The sequence below is a fragment of the Microtus pennsylvanicus genome, chromosome 18 (assembly GCF_037038515.1).
Source record: "Microtus pennsylvanicus isolate mMicPen1 chromosome 18, mMicPen1.hap1, whole genome shotgun sequence".
Classification (NCBI taxonomy): domain Eukaryota; kingdom Metazoa; phylum Chordata; class Mammalia; order Rodentia; family Cricetidae; genus Microtus; species Microtus pennsylvanicus.
Window position 1 is genome coordinate 4,802,521 of NC_134596.1, and position 20,228 is coordinate 4,822,748.

The window sequence follows — 20,228 nt, forward strand, 5'->3', positions numbered from 1 at the left end:
GAAATGGAAAATCTGGTAAATGAATGGGAGCTACAGAAGACAAGCATAACCAAGAGAATACAGGAGATGGAAGAGAGAATCTCAGGTGCTGAAGATACTGTAGAGTATAGATACATCAGTCAGAGGAAATGTTAAATCCAACAGATTCTTAACACAAAACATCCAGGAAATCTGGGACACCATGAAAAGACCGAACCTAAGAATAATAAAAATAGAAGGAGAAGAACTCCAGCTCAAGTGCACAAAAAATATATACAACAAAATCATAGAAGAAAACCTTCCCAACCTAAAGAAGGATATCCCTAGGAAAGAACAAGAAGCTTACAGAACACCAAATAGACTGGACCAAAAAAAAAAAAGGGCCCTCGCGATATAATAATCAAAATGCAAAACATACAGAATAAAGAATAAGAAATAAAGAAAAAGGCAGACCTATCAGAATTACATACACCTGGTTTCTAAATGGAAACCATGAAAGTCAAAAGGTTCTGGGCTAGACGTGCTGCAGACATTAAGAGACCACGGATGTAAGCACAGACTACTATCGCCAGCAAAGCTTTCAATCAACATCAATGGATAACACAAGATATTCCATGACAAAACCAGATTTAAACAATATGTATCCACAAACCCAGCCCTATAGAAAGTACTAGAAAGAAAACTCCAACCCAAGGAAGCTAACTGGATCCCAAAACACACAGTCAAGAGATAACTTCCCATCAGCAACCCCAATGAAGGGAAACGCACAAACACTATCACGGAAAATTAACAAGAATTAACAATGACTAGTCATTGATGTATCTTAATATCACTGGACTCAATTCACCTATAGAAACACACAGGCTATAGATATAGTAGGGAGGGCCTTGGACCATCCACAAAGCAATGCACCTTACCCTGGCTGAGGATTGGATGGGGGTGGGGAGGGAGGGTATGTGGAGGGAATGAGAGAAGGGGAAGGAGTGGGAAGGTATGTATAATGAAAAGAGATAGTTTGTTTTCTTTTTTAGAAAAGAAATATATATAAATAAAAAAAGAACACAGGCTAAGAGAATGGATACAAAAGAAGGATCCACTCTTCTGCTGTATACAAAACACACACCTCAACGTCAAAGACAGACATTACCTCAGAGTAAAGGGTTGGGAAAACATTTTCCAATCAAATGGACCTAAGAAATAAGTGGATTGGGCTGGAGAGATGTCTCAGCGGTTAAGAGCACTGACTGCTCTTCCAGAGGACCCAGGTTCAATTCCCAGTACCCACACGGCAGCTCAAACTGTCTGAAAATGCAGTTCCATGAGATCTGATACCTTCACACCAATGCACATAAAATAAAGTAAATCATTTAAAAAAGTTAAAAAAAAATGAGGGTGTAGCTTTCCTAATATCTAACAAAATAGATTTCAAACTAAAATCAATCAGAAGAGATGAAGGAGGACACTTCATACTCATCACAGAAAAAAAATCCATCAAGATGAAGTCTCAATCTGAATATCTATGCCCCCAATACAAGAGCACTCACATTTGTGATAGAAACATTACTAAAGCTTAAATCACACATCAAACCCCACGCTAATAGTAGGAGACTTCAACACTCCACTCTCGTCAATGGACAGGTCAACCACACAGAAACTTAGCAAAGAAATAATAGAACTAACGGGGCTAGAGAGATGGCTCAGAGGTTAAGAACACTGACTGCTCTTCCAGAGGTCCTGAGTTCAATTCCCAGCAACCACATTATGGCTCACAGCCATCTATAATGAGATATGGTGCCCTCTTCTGGTGTACAGGTTTATGCATGGAGGCCAAATGTTGTATACATAATAAATAGTTCTTTTAAAAAAGAGAGAGAGAACTAACAGATGACTCAAATGAACTTAACAGACTTAATAGAACATTCCACTCAAACACAAAAGAATGTACCTTCTTCTCAGCACCTCATGGAACCTTCTCAAAAACTGACCATATACTCAGTAACAAAGCAAACCTCCACAGATACAAAAAAAAAAAAAAGAAAAAAGAAACTGGAATAATGCCTGTATCTTATTGGAATACTACAATGAACCTGACAGAGGAGAAAGTGGGAAGTAGTCTTCAATGCATGGGCACAGGGAACCACTTCCTAAATATAACCCCAGTAGCACAGACACTGAGAGCAACAATAAATAAATGTGACCTCCTGAAATTGAGAAGCCTCTGTAAAGCAAATAAGACAAAAAGGCAGCCTACTGAATGGGAAAAGATCAGACAAAGGACTGACCTCCAAAATATAGAAAGAACTCAAGAAATTAGATATCAAAATACCAAATAACCCAATTAAAAAATGGGGTACAGACCTAAATAGAGAATTCTCAACAGAAAAATCTCAAATGGGGGCTGGAGAGAAGGCTCAGTGGTTAAGAGCATTGCCTGCTCTTCCAAAGGTCATGAGTTCAATTCCCGGCAACCACATGGTGGCTCACAACCATCTGTAACGAGGTCTGCTGTCCTCTTCTGGTCTGCAAACACACACAGATTGAATATTGTATACATAATAAATAAATATTTAAAAAAAAAATCTCAAATGGCCAAAAGACGCTTAAGGAAATGCTCAACATCCTTAGCCATCAGGGAAATGCAAATCAAAACAACTCTGAGATACCATCTTACACTTGTCAGAATGGCTAAGATCAAAAACATCAATGATAGCATATGCTGGAGAGGATGTGAAGTAAGGGGAACACTCTGGGAATACAAACTTGTATAGCCACTCTGGAAATCAGTATGGCAGTTTCTTAGAAAACGGGGAAATCAAACTACCACAGGATCCAGCAATACCACTCTTGAGCATATACCCAAAGGATGCTCAATGATGCTACAAGGACATTTGTTCAACTATGTTCACAGCAGTATTAATTTTAATATCCAGAACCTGGAACAACCTAGATGCCCCTCAATTGAAAAATGAATAAAGAAATTTGGTACATTTACACAGTGGAGTACTACTCAGTGGTTAAAAAAAAATGGCATCTTGAAATTTGCATGCAAATAGATGGTATGTACTCACTCATAAGTGGACACTAGCTGTAAAGCAAAGGATAACAAGCCTATAGTCCATGATCCCAGAGAAGATAAGTAACAATAAGAACCCTAAGAGAAACCCTGGGAAGGGGAAATAGACAACATATCCTGAGAAAATTGGGGGGAGGGGGGAAAGGAAAGATTGAAGGGGAGGAAGAAGAGACAGAGGAGAACTTGAAGGAATGGAATAGTCAAATGGGGGAAGGACAGAATCGGAGAGCAAGGAAAGAGATACCTTGATAAGGGAGCTATTATGGGCTAGCAAGAAACTTGGCACTAGAGAAGTTCCCAATAATCCACAAGGATGACCCAGCTAAGACCCTAAGCAGTAGAGTAGGGGGTGCCCAAACTGGTCTTGCCCTATAATCAGATTGCTGACTATCTTAAATGTCACCACAGAACCTTCGTCCAGCAACTGAAGGAAGCAGAGGCGGAGACCCACAGCAGAGCACTGGGTGAGCTACCAAAATTCAGTCGCAGAGTAGGAGGAGTGAAAATATGAGCAAAGAGGTCAAGACCATAACGGGGTCATCCACTGAAACAGCTTACCTGAGCTAATGGGAGCTCGCCAACTGTGGCCGGACAGGGAAGAAATCAGCATAGGACAAACTAGGCCCTCTGAATGTGGATGACAGTTGTACGGCTGGGACAGACTGTGGGGGTCACTGGCAGTGGTACCAGGATTTATCCTTATTGCTTGTACTGGCTTTTTGGAACCCATTGTCTTTAAATGGATACCTTGCTCAGCTTAGATATAGTAGGGAGGGCCTTGGACCTTCCTTAAAGCAATGTGCTTTACCCTCTCTGAAGAGTGGATTGGGGGGTAGGGGGGAAAAGGTGGAGGGAATGGAATGAGGGGAGGGAATGGGAACTGGGATTGGTATGTAAAATGAAAAGCAATAGGTTTTTTTTAATAAAATTTAAAGAAAAAAAAGCTGGAAGCGGGACTAGAGATATAGCTCAGGGGTTAAAACTACTAGCTGCTCTTCCAGAGGAAATAAATTCAATTCCTGGCACCTACACAGTGGCTCATAACTGTCTGTAACTGCAGTTATAAGAGAGCTGGAACCAGTCATACAAGTGGTGTACAGACAAATATACAGGCAAAACACTCATGTGTAAAGTAAGACTTAAAAAAAAATCACACACACACACACACTAAAGTTGAAAGGCCTGGATGTAGTAACAAGCAACAGTAGTCCCAGTTACTTGGGAAACTGAGAAAGGAATTACTTGGGCCAAAGAATTGGAGGTCAGCCTTAACAACACAGCAAGAATCTATCCTGGGATTCAGCTCACTTGTAGACTGCTTGCCTAGCATGCATAAGACCAAGTCTGATTCCCAGAAACACATAAAAAAATTTTTTAAGCTGACTGGTTGGAGTTTAGCTTATGGGAAGAAGAATCACTCAGCTATACAGGCCCTGTATTCAAACTCTAACATCATTTTTTAAACAATTGAAAAACAGGCTGGGAGGTAGTGGCACACACCTTTAATTCCAGCATTCAAGAGGCAAAGGCAAGCAGATCTCTGAGTTCGAGACCAATCTGAACTACAAAGTGAGTTCCAGGAATGCCAGGACTACATAGTGAGACCATCTTGGAAAAAATGAAACAACAACAAATCTGAAAAATATAAAAGCAAATACTTCTGAATAAAGAGAAAAGGGCAAAGGAAAAACTTACCTAACATGCAAGAGTTTGGGGAACGACAAAGACTGGGAGGATCCAACTGCAGGATCATACTGAGGCTCTGATCTGGAAGGCAAACAAACACACCTGCTGACGGTCTGATTACAACCTAAAAGTACTTTTTGAAATATAGAGAAAATTTCAACTTGAAAACCACTTCAAGAGTCTAAATTGCACCTCACTTTACTCAAGTCATTTTAGTCATAAGAAAGACAACTGCTTAAGGACTGTTCTGGTATCTCTAAATCTTCTGATAGAAATTATACCTCACTCTCACAAGGTATAGTCAAATCTTGGACATTCCACAACACTAGATTTTAACCCAATGCTCCAGGAAGTCCCATGCGGAGAATGGCTACCTTGTAGTGATCACAGGAAGGGGTGGCAATGACAAGAGCTTCTTGAACTGGTGTGTACTCAGCACTTCCCCATCAAAGTTCACTTCCCACATCCTGGAGCCCGGGCGTGCACAGTAAATCAAAGGCTGCTGGCCCCCAGCAAATTTTCCGGGGAAGAAACAAGCTCCATATTCTCCATCTCTTTCCTTGTTTCCAATTTTCCAAAACTTTTCCCTAATTTCCAGAAACAAAGACAAAGTAGGTTTATTTACAAAAAAGAAATGTTAGAAACAATCATATTAAGGAACTGAGAATAGCACTACAAATCAGCACGGCCATATAACCCACACACCCACACGTCCTTTTCCTCTTTCTGTTCTCTGTACTACCCCAGAAAACAGTGGCATGGATTGGTCCAAACAGGGCTGGTTACCGTAACCACTCTGTGACAGGAAGCCAAGATCTTCATTTCAGTGCTGTTTATTATCAAGAGAATGAGGAGGGCCTGTTTCAGATCCAAAAGGCATTACTGCTAAAAACCACTCGGTTCACCTGTGACCCTTACTGACCGCTTTCCAAGTCACTACGTATAGCACAATTCTTTGGACATTCCATGCAGGCTCTTCCTCTACCTTTCCAAATGTCTCCAAGATCTTTCCTCACTACAAATATCCAATGAACTCTTCCTTTTCTTAAAATCTTTTGAAATTCTGAGTCCTAGAACATTCTGCTCCTTAGCAGTCCATGAGTTAGATATGAGAGCTAAGCTGCATGGGAAACAGAGTGATAATGATCAGCTTCTTCCTAAAAACTCCTGTTATCGAGCTGGAGAGATGGCTCAGAGGTTACAAGCATTGCCTGCTCTTCCAAAGGTCCTGAGTTCAATTCCCAGCAACCACATGGTGGCTCACAACCATCTATAATGAGATCTGGTGCCCTCTTCTGGCATGCAGGCAGGCATGGAAGGAATGTTGTATACATAAAAAATAAATAAATATTTTTTAAAAAAAGACTCATGTTATCTATTCTCTTTTTGTTTCTTGTCTTTGGGTTTTGGCTTTCTTTGTTGAACCAGGATCTCCCTCTGTAGCTCAGGCTGACCTAGAACTTACTATGTGGCCAGGTTAGATTTGAACTCTCAGCAGTTCTCTTGCCCCAGCCTCCCAAATGCTGAGATTACAAGCATAACTTTCTTTTTACAAACAAACTAACGGGTTCCACTCTGACATTTCACACATGTACGCCATGTACTCCGCTTGTAATTACCTCCCCATTAGCCTCTTAATTTCCTCTCCTACTAGAGCCTTCTCCATCTGCTTTGACAAGATCCAGATGCAGTTAAACAAGTACATATGCTTCTTTACTAAACATCCATATATAATTCTAGACTGCACATGAGCGACAACGTGTAGTGTTTGTCCCTTTCCTCCCTCTAACAGTCCGCCTTCTCCTCTGGTCATTCATGTATAAGCATGTGTGCATATATGTTTTTATTCAAGTCTAGATTCTACATCTGTCTATTTGTTTTCTGTTAAGTCTGCTTCATGATTTGCCTGCATCATTTTTCCTTTGAAAAATGTCCTAGGCTTCCATTTGCTCAATTATCTGTTTTTTACACTCTGCTTTTGCAGCAAGTACCACATCACACATGGCAGTTGAGTCTACTTGAATGGTGGACTATGAATTACAAATACAGGGTCTGGTCTACAAAAAGCACTCAGTAGTTTTGTTTTGTTTGGGGCAGGGTCTCATTACGCAGTCCAGGATGGCTTCAAACTCAGTCTGTTAGTCCCCATCTCTGCCCTCAAATACTGAAATTACAGGCAGGCTCCAGCTCACTAGGCTCACGACCTCAGTCTTTTGTTTGTTTGTTTTCTGAAACAGGGTTTAACTGTGTAACATTCTGGCTGTCCTGGAACTCTGTAGACCAGGCTGGCCTTAAACTCACTGAGATCTGCCTGCCTCTGCCTCCTGAGTGCTGGGATTAAAGGCGTGCGCCACCACTGCCAACCTCAGTCTGTTCTTGGAGAATGATTAGCAGTACTTGACCCGAAAATTCTGAAATTCTAGACAGCTGATGTTGTAGCCGGTTAGTATACCTCTCAGTGTCACACAAGAAGGATCGAGTCAGTGAAGACACAAGTAATCTTCCATCCAGATAATCTAACTGGACAACACAGGAGTCGACTGTTATTATTGTCTGAACAGGAAACATCACAAAGGCAGCAGCTGCCTAAAAGGGGTGGGTGTGAGAAGGAAATACATTCACAATGGTGCACACAATCTCTCTGTCTGCCCTGTTAAAACACACCAGGAGTGGTGGCACACACTTATCGTCTCAATACTCAGGTAATCAAGACAGAAGGACTCCTATGAGATCAAGGCCAGCCCATGCTATGAAGGAAGACCCTATCTTGATAAATTAGAAAAGAAAAAGTTCAAAACAAATGTTCAAAAAAAATAAAGCCGTGCAGGGTGACTTATACCTTTAATTCAGCATTTGGGAGGCAGAGGCAGACGGATTTCTATGAGTTTGAGGCCAGCCTGGTGCACAAATGAGGTCTAGGACAGTCAGGTTATGTAGAGAAACCCTGTCTTGATGAATGAATGAATGAATGAATGAATGAATGAATGAATGAATGGCAGTTAAAAGTACTTATTCTTGTGGAGGTCTAGGGTTCAATTCCCAGAACCCACATAGTTCTTTACAACAGTTCATAACTCCAATCCCAGAATGTACAAGACATAGGAACACATTTGAGTAAAATACTCATGCATGTAAAATAATATAAATAAAATAAACCAGAATTTAATTTGTCTACAAGGACATTAAAGTTTCCCTCACTTAAAATTTGTGAGGTTGAAGGTGGTAGTACACACCTTTGACCCCAGTACTTGGAAGGCAGAGGCTAGAGGATCTCTGTAAGTTCAGGGCCAGTCTGATCTACCTATTCAGTTCCAGGACAGCCAAGGCTACATGAGAAACCCTCAAAAGAACAAAATAATTAAATAAAAATTTGTGAGATAGGGCTGGAGAGATGGCTCAGAGGTTAAGAGCATTGCCTGCTCTTCCAAAGGTCCTGAGTTCAATTCCCGGCAACCACATGGTGGCTCACAACCATCTTTAAAAAGAGGTCTGGTGCCCTCTTCTGGCCTGCAGACATGCACACAGACAGAATATTGTATACACAATAAATAAATAAATATTTAAAAAATTGTGAAATAATTTGATAGCTAACTACAGAAATTTCTCAATGTTCAGTTCATTATTATCTACTTGTAACTTGGAATGAAAAAAATATTAGCTTTGAAATATATGAGACAATTTTTCTCCTAATGACAGTATCTCTCCTTTTGAATAAAAAGCAAATAAAGTCTTAGCTATATGTAGGGTTTCAACTGCATTTTTTCCTTTTGGTTTTTTAAGATGGGATTCCTGTGTGGCCCTGGCTATCCTAGAACTCAGCAAGCTGGTCTCAAACTCAGAAATCCTCCTGTCTCTGCCTCCCAAAGTGCTGGGATTAAAAGCATGTGCCACACTGTCCAGCTCAATTGTATTTTGAATCAGACATGTATCAGGAATCAAATAATAACTTTGATGGGTCATGATGGACAAGCCGGAAGATTCTGGTATGTCCAGTTAAACAACAGAAGCTATATTTCTTCTGCCAGCGCTCTACACTAAAACAAGTCAGTAAAAGGTAACTCTCCAAGGCTTAGGAAATACGGCAAACAAAAAACTAACACCTGACACCACAGCACAGAAGCAAGGAGCTGGAAGGTTTCCTCACCTTTGCTTGTTTCAAAGTGTTGAGTTTGATGGCAGACACTTTGCCCGCATGGTCACCTACAAAGACTCTCAGAACAGCTGTGTCCCAACAGAGGGCAGTGACTTTTCGGCCTTTGTGTTCTGAGGATACATGAATTCGCTCTGGTTTCCCACGACGTTCTTGGTTTAATTCCCAAACAACTACGAGACCTTGACTGCAAATAAGTTATAGGCAAATCAAATCACCACAAAAAAAGTTACGGCAATGACAAAAAAGATACAATTGCACCATAACATTTACCATATTAAATACAGTGTAAACTCTTGTTTACACTTGCAGGGGAAAAAGTGGAAATCAAAGCATTCACTTCTTTGTTTTGGCCATCAAATCAATAATTTAGGAAAACTTAAAGTTCTAAATTATCCGATTCCATTCTCTCTCTCTCTCTCTCCACTTGTCTGTCTGTCTTTGTGTGTATGTGTGTCTGTGTGTGTATACAAGATTAGAGATACTCTTAAGATATTTTAATATAGGCTTATACATGAAAATCAGACAAAGCAGGAGGTTCTGAGAGAAAAGTAAGACATACCCAGGTGTGAGCAGGGGCTCCTCAAGGAGAGGCGGCTCTTCCCATTTTAGATGTTGTTGCCTCAAATCAGCATTTTTCACAAACACTAAGGTGACCAAATACCCCTCCCAGATGGCTTGGGCACTGAGCAGATATGATTCCCCAGAACACGAATTTCCATTCTAAACCAGTACCGTGCTAGGTGATGTGAGACGACTGGTCACCCTGACAACAAGCACACTTGTCAGCTTAACATGCACTTAGAAAAGACCGCCATTCAAAGAGTATCTTACCTGGTAGCTACAGCAACATAGTCATCGTCATGGGAACAGCAGGCAATCTGAGTGATCGCACCTTCCTAGGGCATCAGACAGAGAACAGTTTGTCTCCATTCTTCTTTTACTCTAAATGATTGATTACATTGGAAAAGTTCACATTCAAGAAAGCATACTCCAACCAACGTGTGAATGTCCTCGTTCTTACCCGGTGAGAGAGGAACAGCCTTTGCTTCCAGCCGTCTTTCTGAATAAGATTGAGTCCTCCTCCTGTGCTGCCTAATGCCAACCATTTCCGAGACACAGCGATGCTGGTGCACTGAAAGCATGAGGAGACGAGAGTGAGATGACGGTGCCATTACCACTCTGCACTGGGATGCAGCTTGGTTGCAGGACACTTGTCTGGAACTGACAAAACATAAGCTGCATTCCCAGAACTGTTAAAAATAACCCTGGAATTGAGTGCTGCAGTCCGTGCTCACTGCATCCCTTCCCTCTCTCCCTGCCCAGGACACAATGAACGGCGCTCATTTCTAAATCTAGAATGCTGAACTATACCAGACAAAGAACATTTTGCTTTTAAACTTTTAGTTGAATCTCAAAAAGCTGAATAGGCTGACTTACATTAATGAGTAATTTTTCTTTGTTACAAGCCAATTATTAAATGGTTCATATTTTGTATAATTTGGTCAGGCCATTCCAGTGCTGACCAGGAACAAAACAGCTACTTCAATCATTTTCTCACTTAAATCATTTCTATCTGCAGAACCATCACATACACCCACAGCCCTTATAGCAAATGAAACTGGGAGGCCTCAGATGCAGGTCCTATATCGCCATGTCTCTTCAAAATCATTTTTGACTGAGCCACCAGAGCAAGGTGTGCTCATGCTGTACACAATTCTTGTGTCAAAATGTGTTAATAAGTTGACTAAAAACCATTCCTAATCCTCTTCAACTTTCTTTCCAACACAGAAGTTGACAAACCCAAGTATTCACTTTTGTAGGTTCCTTTGCTGCCATGGTGGCCAAGGTATTCAGTCCCAGCCAGAGGACTCAGCTTGCTAGAAACTTCTTGGGAAGCTTTGTCTTCTCTAATGAAAAGTAGAGTTAAGAAAATGTCCAAACCTTTGTTCTTGGCCCCTCATCCTTGCTGGAGTTACTAATATAGACAAGATGAGTAAGATCAGGCAGGATATTATATCACTACTGCTACTGTAATTAAGCCAATAGATATGATGGGAGAAGAGGGATGGAGAACATGAGTAATGTGTTCAATCACAAGAACAAGCCACACACGCAAAAATATGTTTCCATAAAGGCATATGAACAACAGCAGCTGACAGAAACTCACTCCTATCTGCTACACCTGGGAGGAGCACAGAAACATATTCCAAGAACAATTCTGTGTTTTGAAAGAACTGTCTTGTTTCTTGGCGTGTTCTCAAACACTCCAAATTCTCCCACAGTTCCACTCTTGGACTGTGTCCAACAGTACGGTGTGCTGTGACTTGCAGCTGAGAACACTGCTGATGGTGACCTTCACCACTGTAGACTGCACTGGCCTGGCTGTTGGTTCCTCTTCTCCCTTTTTTTAGAGGACTCAAATCTGCACTGGGACATCAGGCTTATGTCTGCAATCCCAGCACTGAGGAAGCTCAGGCAGGCATTTCACCATGAATGTGGGACTAGCCTGGGCTACACAATGAGTTCCAACAAATTTGGGCAATAGAGTGAGACTCTGTTGAGAGAGAGACACACCGGGGGGGGGGGGAGGAAGGGAAGGAAAGGGAAAGGAAGGAAAACGAGAAGGGTGAGTGATTTAAGGTAAGAACAAAAATTTAAGAATAAAATCATTTGTGATTAAGATTTTATTCTTCACTGTGTTTGATGAAGAATCTGAGGTTTCAGGGAACCATGTACTTTCCAAGGAGCTAACTGGCTTTTGCCTTATTCCCTACACATGGCTGTATCAAAGTTCTCCTCTTGAAGTAAGTGCAGTAATTCATGTTGTTCAAAATAGGGTATGCTCATTTATACTATTTTAATGCCAATAAAGTACATTACTTCCTAAGAGAAGACAGCAAGAGTACCAAGAAGAAGGAAAATGAGGCAACAGTAGTGTATTCCAGAACTGAGAAAGAATCAATTGATAGTTCAAAAAATAAAGAAAGAGCTACTTCCATGTAAGGTAAAACAGGCAAAAGCCCCAAGAGTCCACAAAACAAGAGGGGCGAGAACACAGGTAGGAGCAAGAATGGCAGAGCAAACAAACACATTTTTGGATATAAAATGAAAGTAATGGGCTACATAAGACTCTGTCTCAAAACAGAAGTTCACCTTTAGACGACTAGAATCCAGCCGCAAAGCTGTGAGTAACGGGTCCAGGGACTCAAATTCTGCAAGAACATGGCTGTAGGCTTCTGGTATCACTGGCACAAAAGTCATTTAGCCAGAAAGATGAAGGTTGTTCTGCAAAGGATTTCCCACTAAAACAAAATTGCAAAATATAATTTAAAATTATCACTCATTCAACAGAGAAAGAAGCAACCATCTCTAGAAATTGGGCGTTGGGGGGTAGACCTAAGTACCAATTACATGCAAAGGTTCATTCACACTGTAAGGGACATACCTAGATTATATGCAAAGGTTTATTCACACTGTGAGGGATATACGTAGGTATCAATTACATGCAAAGGTTCGTTCACACTGTGCCATTCCCTAACTCTCAGAATTTTAGGTCTGGTTTCCGAGTCCTTCCACAGTTCTATCCCACTATAGTGTGGAACAATTTAAGTAAGAAAAATGAATAGACTAGGACTTAAAAGGAAAACTGGCCAAGCTCCTCAAGGGTAAGGTAGCAATCCCACCGTTTCTTTATATCACAAATCATCTGTCTATAGGAAGCTTTTGTTAAGAGGCAACCTTGAGCTAGGAATGATGGTGCACGCCTTTAACTCCAGCACTCAGGAGGCAAAGGCAGGTGGATCTCTGTGAGTTAAAGGCCATCCTGGTCTACAGAATGAGTTCCAGGACAGGCTCCAAAGCTACAGAGAACTATGTCTTAAAAAAACAACAAATATAATGCCAAATGAAACATTTTATCTATTCAACTACTCTCAAGTACATTTTGGGAGATTGGGGGTCAAATGTCACCAATTTCCATGGGAAAAGAGAAAAGAAATTGGTGACCTTGCCGGTCTTTGTTGTGTTCTAAGATGTTCATCTTTCATATGATCAAAAATCAAATGCTTGCCATCCACTCAATCCTGACAGTGCACATGACAAACAAGGAAGCACTTGTATTTGGCGCAGCGTTCACCATGGGCATGATGCCAGAACCTGCAGGCTTTAAGCCGAGGCTCTCATCATCCTCGTGAGACTTTCCTCCACAGTGTCAGCAGTGCCATGATGGTGTATGAGTCAGGGTATAATTCTGTGAAAGCGGGAGCCCTATAACCAATCACTTCAGTGACCAGTGTGCAAGTTTTCTGCTGCCTTTTGAGCTTTATCTGTAAACAGCTTAAGAGGCGGGCTTGAGGGCTTGCCATCAATGGCAAGGAGCACAACAGAGTTGATCATAGCTAATAAATATCAAGCAGCTACAAGGCACATCGGCAGCTTCAAACCGCTCCTCACTAATTTAACTTCTCAGTCTTCTCCTACCTACCAAGTTAGTGAAGGAGGAGCAGCAGCAGCTGAGAAGACAGCACAGTGGGGAAAGGGTTTAATGCACAGACATGACCTCAGTCTGGATCTCTGGCACCCACACAGAAGCCTGACAGGGGAGTACCTCAAGGAAGACACGTGATATTTACCTTTGGCCTCCACATGCAAATGGGTATGGACACACACACACACACCAACACACACAAAAAAGAATTAAAAATTCTAAAGCAAACAGATACCATGAAAAAATTCAGAAGCATCTGTTTGTATTTTTGTCTATGCCTTGTATTTTTGACACTATTTTAGAAGCACATTTATTCATTCATCAAATATGTACTGAGCATCACTCATATGCTAGACGTTGGTCTAGAAGATCATAGCAGAGGACAAACAAAAAAATCCTAATCTTCTCAGAGCTTCCAGTGGTAAAACACACAGAAACATGTAGAAGCTGGTTTCTCTTATTTCTATGGTGTGACAGATTCAAACCCAAGATCTTTACATTCTGGGCAAGTGTCCTATCACTGAGTGTACCTGCCTGCCTTTGTGATTTTTTTTAATTATATACATGTATTCTATGCTACTATTATGTTCTCAGTTCAACTTGACCTCTATAATTGTATATTCTATATATTCTGAAACAAAGCAAACAAAATTTAGCATGACTATACTCAAAGTATTTGACAATTCCTTACCCAAGAAAAATTTCAGTCATTTATCTTTTTCTAATTAGTTTATTTTTATTTTATATTCATTGGTGTTTGTCAGATCCCCTAGAAGAAGAGCTAAAGAAAGTTGTGAGTTGTCATGTGGGTGCTAGGAATTGAACCTGAGTCGTCTGGAAGAGCATCCTCTGGAGGTCACACAGTGCTCTTAACCGCAAAGTTGTTTTTCCAGCCTCCAGTCATTTATCTTAAATAGTAAAATAACAGGGATAGTTGTGAGGACAGACATGATCAATAAAAGAATTCCAGAAACCAGTTCCAGTCAAATAAAGAGAAAATCACAAATACCATACTATATACCACAGCTCTCATAAGGAATCACAGTCAGAGAAAACATCCTAAAGGAGTACACTGTTCCCAGGCCAGCTTTTATCATGAGAAGGGGGAAGGGCTGCAGGCAGAGCTGAAAGAGGAGAGGCAGAAAGTGCTGAAGGTAGTCAGAGAATACAAGTCTTGTCCTCAGTTAAATATAAAATGGAAATAACAGAATAAGAAAGCTATTGCCATAATTTAGGCTTGAGGTACAAAACGCTTCCAGTCTTAAAGTCAAGGGACCTAAACTTAATTTGGTAGGTTGCAGAGTCACTGAAGGATTTACTGTGGAGAATTTACACAATTCCTGTAAAGTGCTACGGGCAGATGCTAGAAAACGTGGATTTAAAAGTAAGGAGTAAGTTATGAGGAGGGGAAGATGAGGCATACCCTTTACCCAGAAACTCTGTGGGAAAGAAGAAAGCCTCTCTTTTGACATTCTGAGTAGAGAAGACTTAAAACTCATTTGTTACTAGTAGTAGCTAAAAGCAAAGAATAGCTTCCTTTTCCATACAATGTTATCTCCTCAGTACTTCCTTTTTAGCTTCATCTCCTTACCCTCTCTCCTATTATTCAACTATTCTGGACTATCCTGTTCTTTCTTTCCAGAAAGGTGAACTTCTGTAGTTTTAATTATGCTGTTCGAACCAATAGGCCCTACTTTTCTAAAAAGCTGAGTTTAAACATTGCTTCTGTGTGCTAGCAGATAAATAAAATGAAATAAAAACTTATAAAAATGCCAAACTTGTAGAAGGTGGTAGCAAATGCTTGCTAAAAATCAGTGAACATCTAACATCTTTTTAAAAGGTTGGATTTCCCAAGGGTCACAACGCTCACAAAAAGTAGGCCTGAAAGTAGACTACACAAGAGAAAGGAAGAAGACGAGGAGGAGGAGCCCTGACTTTGGTCCCAAGAACTCACAGCAATTGGAAAGAGAGACCCAAATACACAAAGTTGTCCTCTATGTGTGCTGTATCATGCCACCTTCTCCCCAATAATAACAGAAAGTAGAGCACACGAAAAATGGAAACGTTTTCTCCACTTCCCCGGATTATCCTGATGATAATCAAGAGCAGTAGACAATGGCTGCTGCTTACACGGCCAGCGCAAATCACAACGCACCTAGTCCCACCAGGTGCACGGGAGGAAAGACTCCACAGAGACAAGGGTAACAAAAACTGAAGAAATTATGCAGAGGGGGATTAGCAGACTTTATTTCCAGAAGAGAATCGTCCTGTTCAGGAAATAATGATCAGGAAACTCTGCCTCAGAAAAATTAATAACTCGCTCATGCATCCATTCATGCATGCATGCATGCATGCATGCATTCGTTCATTCCACGTTGCGAGAGCCTGCCGTGTTCTAGGTCCTGGAGGCCCCGCTGGAGACGAGGGTGAGCAGAGCAGTCCCTTACCACAAGCTCTCGTCAATCACAACTACCTTTCAAACCGCCGTGACTTTAAACGGCGTCTGTCGCTGTGGAGGAGGAGAGTCTGGGACGCGGGTATTCCGAGCGACGCTCACAGAGCTGCAGGCTGACAAGCCAGCCGCGACGCCTCCAAAGCCCAGCAGCCGCTTCCGTCCGCCGGCCTCACAGACCCCACGCACTGACAGCGGAACCTCAACTCCAGACTCGAATCCTGGTCCCCACAAGTCCCACCCCGCCCTCGCCGACGTCATCCAGCGGCGCCGGGGACGCGGAGAAAGCGCTGTTAACGGCACTTCCTCGTCACGTGACAGTCACGCCCCTCCCCGCGCGCGGTCCCTCCCCCTCCGGCCGCGGTCGCGATTACGCTCCCTGCGGCCTGCAGTAGGAGAGCCGCCGCGGGCCGAGGACGCGCCGCCGATCCAGACCGGGTGATCTCTGGGCAGAACGACGAGGCAAGCCGAACCTCCGAAACTCTTCGCCACTAGAGACCGGAGACGGGAAACAAAACAGGCGGGAATCGGTGGGGGAGGGCTGGAGCTAGCGGAAGGTGTCATGGCGGCCGCAGCGGCGGTCACGTGCCCCGGAGGCCCGCCCTCGAACTTCCGGTCACGTGCCCTCAGCGCCCTCGCAGCCAGCGATGGAGGCGAGACCCCCCGGCAACAGAGGCGGTGGCGACGGCTGCGGCGGCTGGGTTTCAGCCTCGCCCCTGCAGCGGCTGTGAGGAGCGCGGCGGAGCTAACTGTGACCGGACGTGGTTCCCGGAGCCCAGGCCGGAGGCAGTAGCTCCCACCTGGTGAGTTCAGACCGAAGAATGGGGGTGGGCGGGCGGTGAGGGTCTGACAGGCCCCGGGGGCGCGGGACGGCGCGGGTTCGGCCCCTCGCTGTAGAAGTCTTCACGGCCCCGCAAGCTGGCTGGGTGGCTTGCCCTCCTTAACCCGAAATGGGAAGGAGGTGCCCTGACCCTTAAGCGACTGCCTGAAGGCATTCCGTTCTTCCGGCGAGACGGACTCGAAGGTTTTACCGGGTCAGACTCACCTCCCGAGAATGCAGGAAGTGAGGCCTCTCCGGGACACTCAGGCCCTTCCCGTTAGAAAGCCTGCCCGGGAGAGTCTTTCGGTTCTTGTAGGAGAAGTCCCCACCTTGGTGGCTGCGTGCCTTTTTGCTCCCACCTGTCATCCCGCTCTTCAAACTGTTAATTAAGTGTGAGCCATACACCCAGTTTTAGTTATGACCGGCTTGACAGCCATGGAATGGAAAGTGGACCGATACATGGCAATGTGCGATTATTTTTGTAAATTCTCCGGTGTTCTCAAAGGCTAAGTTGCGGCGAAATTGACGCTTACATGCCCATTTTTGCCATCTGTAAAATAAGGGTGGGAGAAAGATGTTAAAACTTGCCCAGGGCGGCGGTGAGATGGCTCAGCTGGTAAAGGTGGCTGCTAAGCCTGAGTTCCATCTGTGGGACCCACGTGTTGGAAGGCGAGAACCGATTACCGGAAGTTGTATCCTCACATAGACACAATTTAATCTTACTTTTGTGCGTTTTCTTTTGGTGGTTGTTGTTCATTCAAAGACTCCAGTTTAAAACAGGGTAAAACAGAGGTTTGTGAGTCAGGAATGCAGCTCAAAGTTAGTGGTGCCTGCTGGACATGTGTAAGGTGCTGGATTTCGTCACCAGAACCGGCAAAGAAAAAAAATAGAGGACTGTGGGTCCAGCTCAGTGCAGGCTGATAAGCATGCAGGCCTGGGCACAGAAAAGTGACAGGTCTGAAAACAACCAGGTCTGGCCCCGTACAATATTCTCAATAGCCAAACTTGGGGTTTCCTTCTTTTTTTTCTTTGTTTTTTGTTTGTCTTTCGAGAAAAGGTTTCTCTATATTACTGTCTGTCCTGGAACTTGTTTTGTAGACCAGGCTGGCCTCAAACTCAGAGATCCACCTGTCTCTGCCTCCTTAGTGCACCACCATACCCTACCCCTGTCCCTGTCCCTGTCCCAGACTTGTGATTTTTAAAACATTTTAAAGAGAAACATTTTTCCCATGAATTTTTGTCTGGAATTCCAACATAAAAAAAATCAATGTGCTGCATTGAATCTGAATTTAGGTGGGTCAGCATCTTATCTCTAAGGACATCCCCTAAAAACACCATTTGGAAACCACTGAGTCACAGTTGTCAAAACCTTAAGTTTTGTTTTTTGTTTTTGTTTTTCGAGGCAGGATTTCTGTGTGAAACAGTTCTGGCTATCCTGGAACTCAAACTCACGAGTGCTAGGATTAAAGGCATGTGCCGCCGCCACCCCGCCTAATCAAAGATTCTTAAAATCCAAAACCAGAATAGCCACATGACGAGATCGTAAAACGGGGATATAACCTCTGGTGGCATCCTGATGTCTTATAAGGACAACTCTGGAAAGAATTTTGTGCCTAAATTAGCTAACAGGCTTGAATCTTTTTCGAAGCAGGGTCTCCTGAGTGTAGTAAAAAGTGTCCTTGAACTCAATAGAGACAGTTCTGCCTCCTAAGTGCTGGGATTATAGGCTTGAGCCACCACACCCAATTTATTTATTTATTTATTATGTATACAGTATTCTGTCTGCATGTATGCCTGCATGCCAGAAGAAGGCACCAGATCTCATTACAGATGGTTGCGAGCCACCAAGTGGTTACTGGGAATTGAACTCAAGACCTTTGGAAGAGCAGGCAGTGCTCTTAACTGCTGAGCCATCTCTCCAGCCCCACCACACCCAGTTTAAAAGGAGAGATCTGTTGTATTTACTTGGCCAACTGAATGAGATTGATGGGTTTGAATTTCTTTTACAGTAGTTACAGAAGTACAGATATATAGAAGCAGTTTTAAGAGCTAGGCCCTTAGTCCAGGCACCTGGTGGGTAGAGGCAGTGATTCTCTTGCGTTTGAGGTTAGCCTGGTCTACATAGTAAGTGCCAGGCCAGTCAGGACTACGTATTGAAACACTGTCTCAGAAAAAGAAAAGTATAGGTGTTTTCCTGTTCTAGCTGCCTGCTCCCAAATAACCGACTCAGAGACTTAATATAAATTATAAATGCTGGGCTAATAGCTCAAGCTTGTTACTAATTAGCTCTTACAACTTAAACCATTTTCATTGATTTTTGTGCTGCCCTGAGGCTTGTGGATTTTTACCTCTATCCCACTTTGTGTTTCCGGCTCAATCTAGCTGGCAACTCCTGACTCCACCCTTCCTCATCCCATCTTTCTCAGTTTGGCTTTCCCACCTAACTTTATCCTGCTTAGCTATTGGCCAGTCAGTTTGTTTATTAAACCAATCATGGTGACATATATTCACACAGTATTCAGACGGAATATTCCACAGCAGAAATAAGTGAAGTACAGAGGAGTATGTGTTCTTTAAAAATACCTGGAAGATAATTGCAGTCAAAAAAAGAATCAGTTAAAAGTAGTAAAGCAATGGGTATGGTGGTGCATGCCTTTTGATCCTAGCACTGGAGTTCTCTTAAGTTTAGTGATAATACTCTATCAGCATGCAGTTTTTTATTAGTGGGTATTTGCCTATTTCCTTCTATCGTGCACTTAGTATTTTCCTTAGTACTTCGTTTGTGAAACCATGCTTATAACAATAACAGTCCACTGTGGTTTCCTTTTAATTTTTGTGGTTTTGTGTGGTTGTTTTGCCTACATGTATGTGTGTGCCCCCACTACCTATGTGCCTGGTGCCTGAGGAGGCCAGAAGAGAGACCATCAGATCCCCTGGAATTGAAGTTGCTAGCAACCAAATCCAGGTCCCCATCAATTGAGAACAGCAAATGCTCTAAACTAATAAACCATCTCTCCAACCCCTGTGGGGTTCCTTTGCAAAAAGGAACCTCCGAGGTTTTATTTCCTGTGTTGTTGTACTGGTAAAACATTTTTTGATTACTCGATAGCAAGCATTCTCGCTCTCTTTTCACTCGTTTTATTTTCTTTTTTTCCCCACTCATTTTCTTTAAGATGGGATCTTACCATGTATCTCAGACTGCCTTTGAACATGGCAGTTCTTCATTCTGCCTTTGATATCCTGAGCAAATACCATGTCTTAGGCTAGTAGATATAGCTCACTCTTGTATACCTCCTTCCCAGGAAACAAGAGTGCTAAAGATAAAAGAGTTTATCTTTCTGTATACTTTGATAGAAGAGGTAGGTAATGGAAATTTAGAGACATTCAAAAATTAAAGATTTCTGTTGAACCATTGTAAATTTTTCCTAAAATGTTAGGGCCAGATCTTTCTAGGGCAGGATCCAATTTCAGGAATCTTAGTGAAAAATGACTGTCTGGTCTATGAATAGAAAGCTATAGTATCCTGTAGTTGAGTTGAAGATAGATATGTATAGATTTCTTGTATCCTAGCAAGGCTGA

At 42.6% G+C, this 20,228-nt stretch overlaps 2 protein-coding genes across 4 annotated transcripts in view; one reads left to right on the top strand and one right to left on the bottom strand.

Annotated features, from left to right (window-relative positions):
• The window catches only part of Hps5 (HPS5 biogenesis of lysosomal organelles complex 2 subunit 2), a 40,361-nt gene extending 24,177 nt beyond the window's left edge, over positions 1–16,184 (bottom strand). Inside the window, exons 1-8 of one of the 2 annotated variants that reach the window (XM_075952969.1) lie at positions 15,851–16,184; positions 12,045–12,193; positions 9,913–10,023; positions 9,723–9,787; positions 8,883–9,075; positions 7,191–7,324; positions 5,113–5,325; positions 4,748–4,819 (exon numbers count right to left, since the gene is read on the bottom strand). In XM_075952969.1, coding sequence (XP_075809084.1) covers positions 4,748–4,819; positions 5,113–5,325; positions 7,191–7,324; positions 8,883–9,075; positions 9,723–9,787; positions 9,913–10,023; positions 12,045–12,152 — 896 coding nt within the window. In that variant the 5' untranslated portion in view covers positions 12,153–12,193; positions 15,851–16,184. Of the gene's footprint in view, positions 1–4,747; positions 4,820–5,112; positions 5,326–7,190; positions 7,325–8,882; positions 9,076–9,722; positions 9,788–9,912; positions 10,024–12,044; positions 12,194–14,202; positions 14,273–15,850 lie in introns of those variants that run through there. The other variant, XM_075952970.1, reaches the window with a different exon arrangement.
• A 156-nt stretch (positions 16,185–16,340) lies between these two features.
• The window catches only part of Gtf2h1 (general transcription factor IIH subunit 1), a 28,770-nt gene continuing 24,882 nt past the window's right edge, over positions 16,341–20,228 (top strand). The window contains exon 1 of one of the 2 annotated variants that reach the window (XM_075952971.1): positions 16,341–16,632. The gene's annotated coding sequence lies outside the window, so the exon portion shown is untranslated. The remainder of the gene's footprint in view (positions 16,633–20,228) is intronic. The other variant, XM_075952972.1, reaches the window with a different exon arrangement.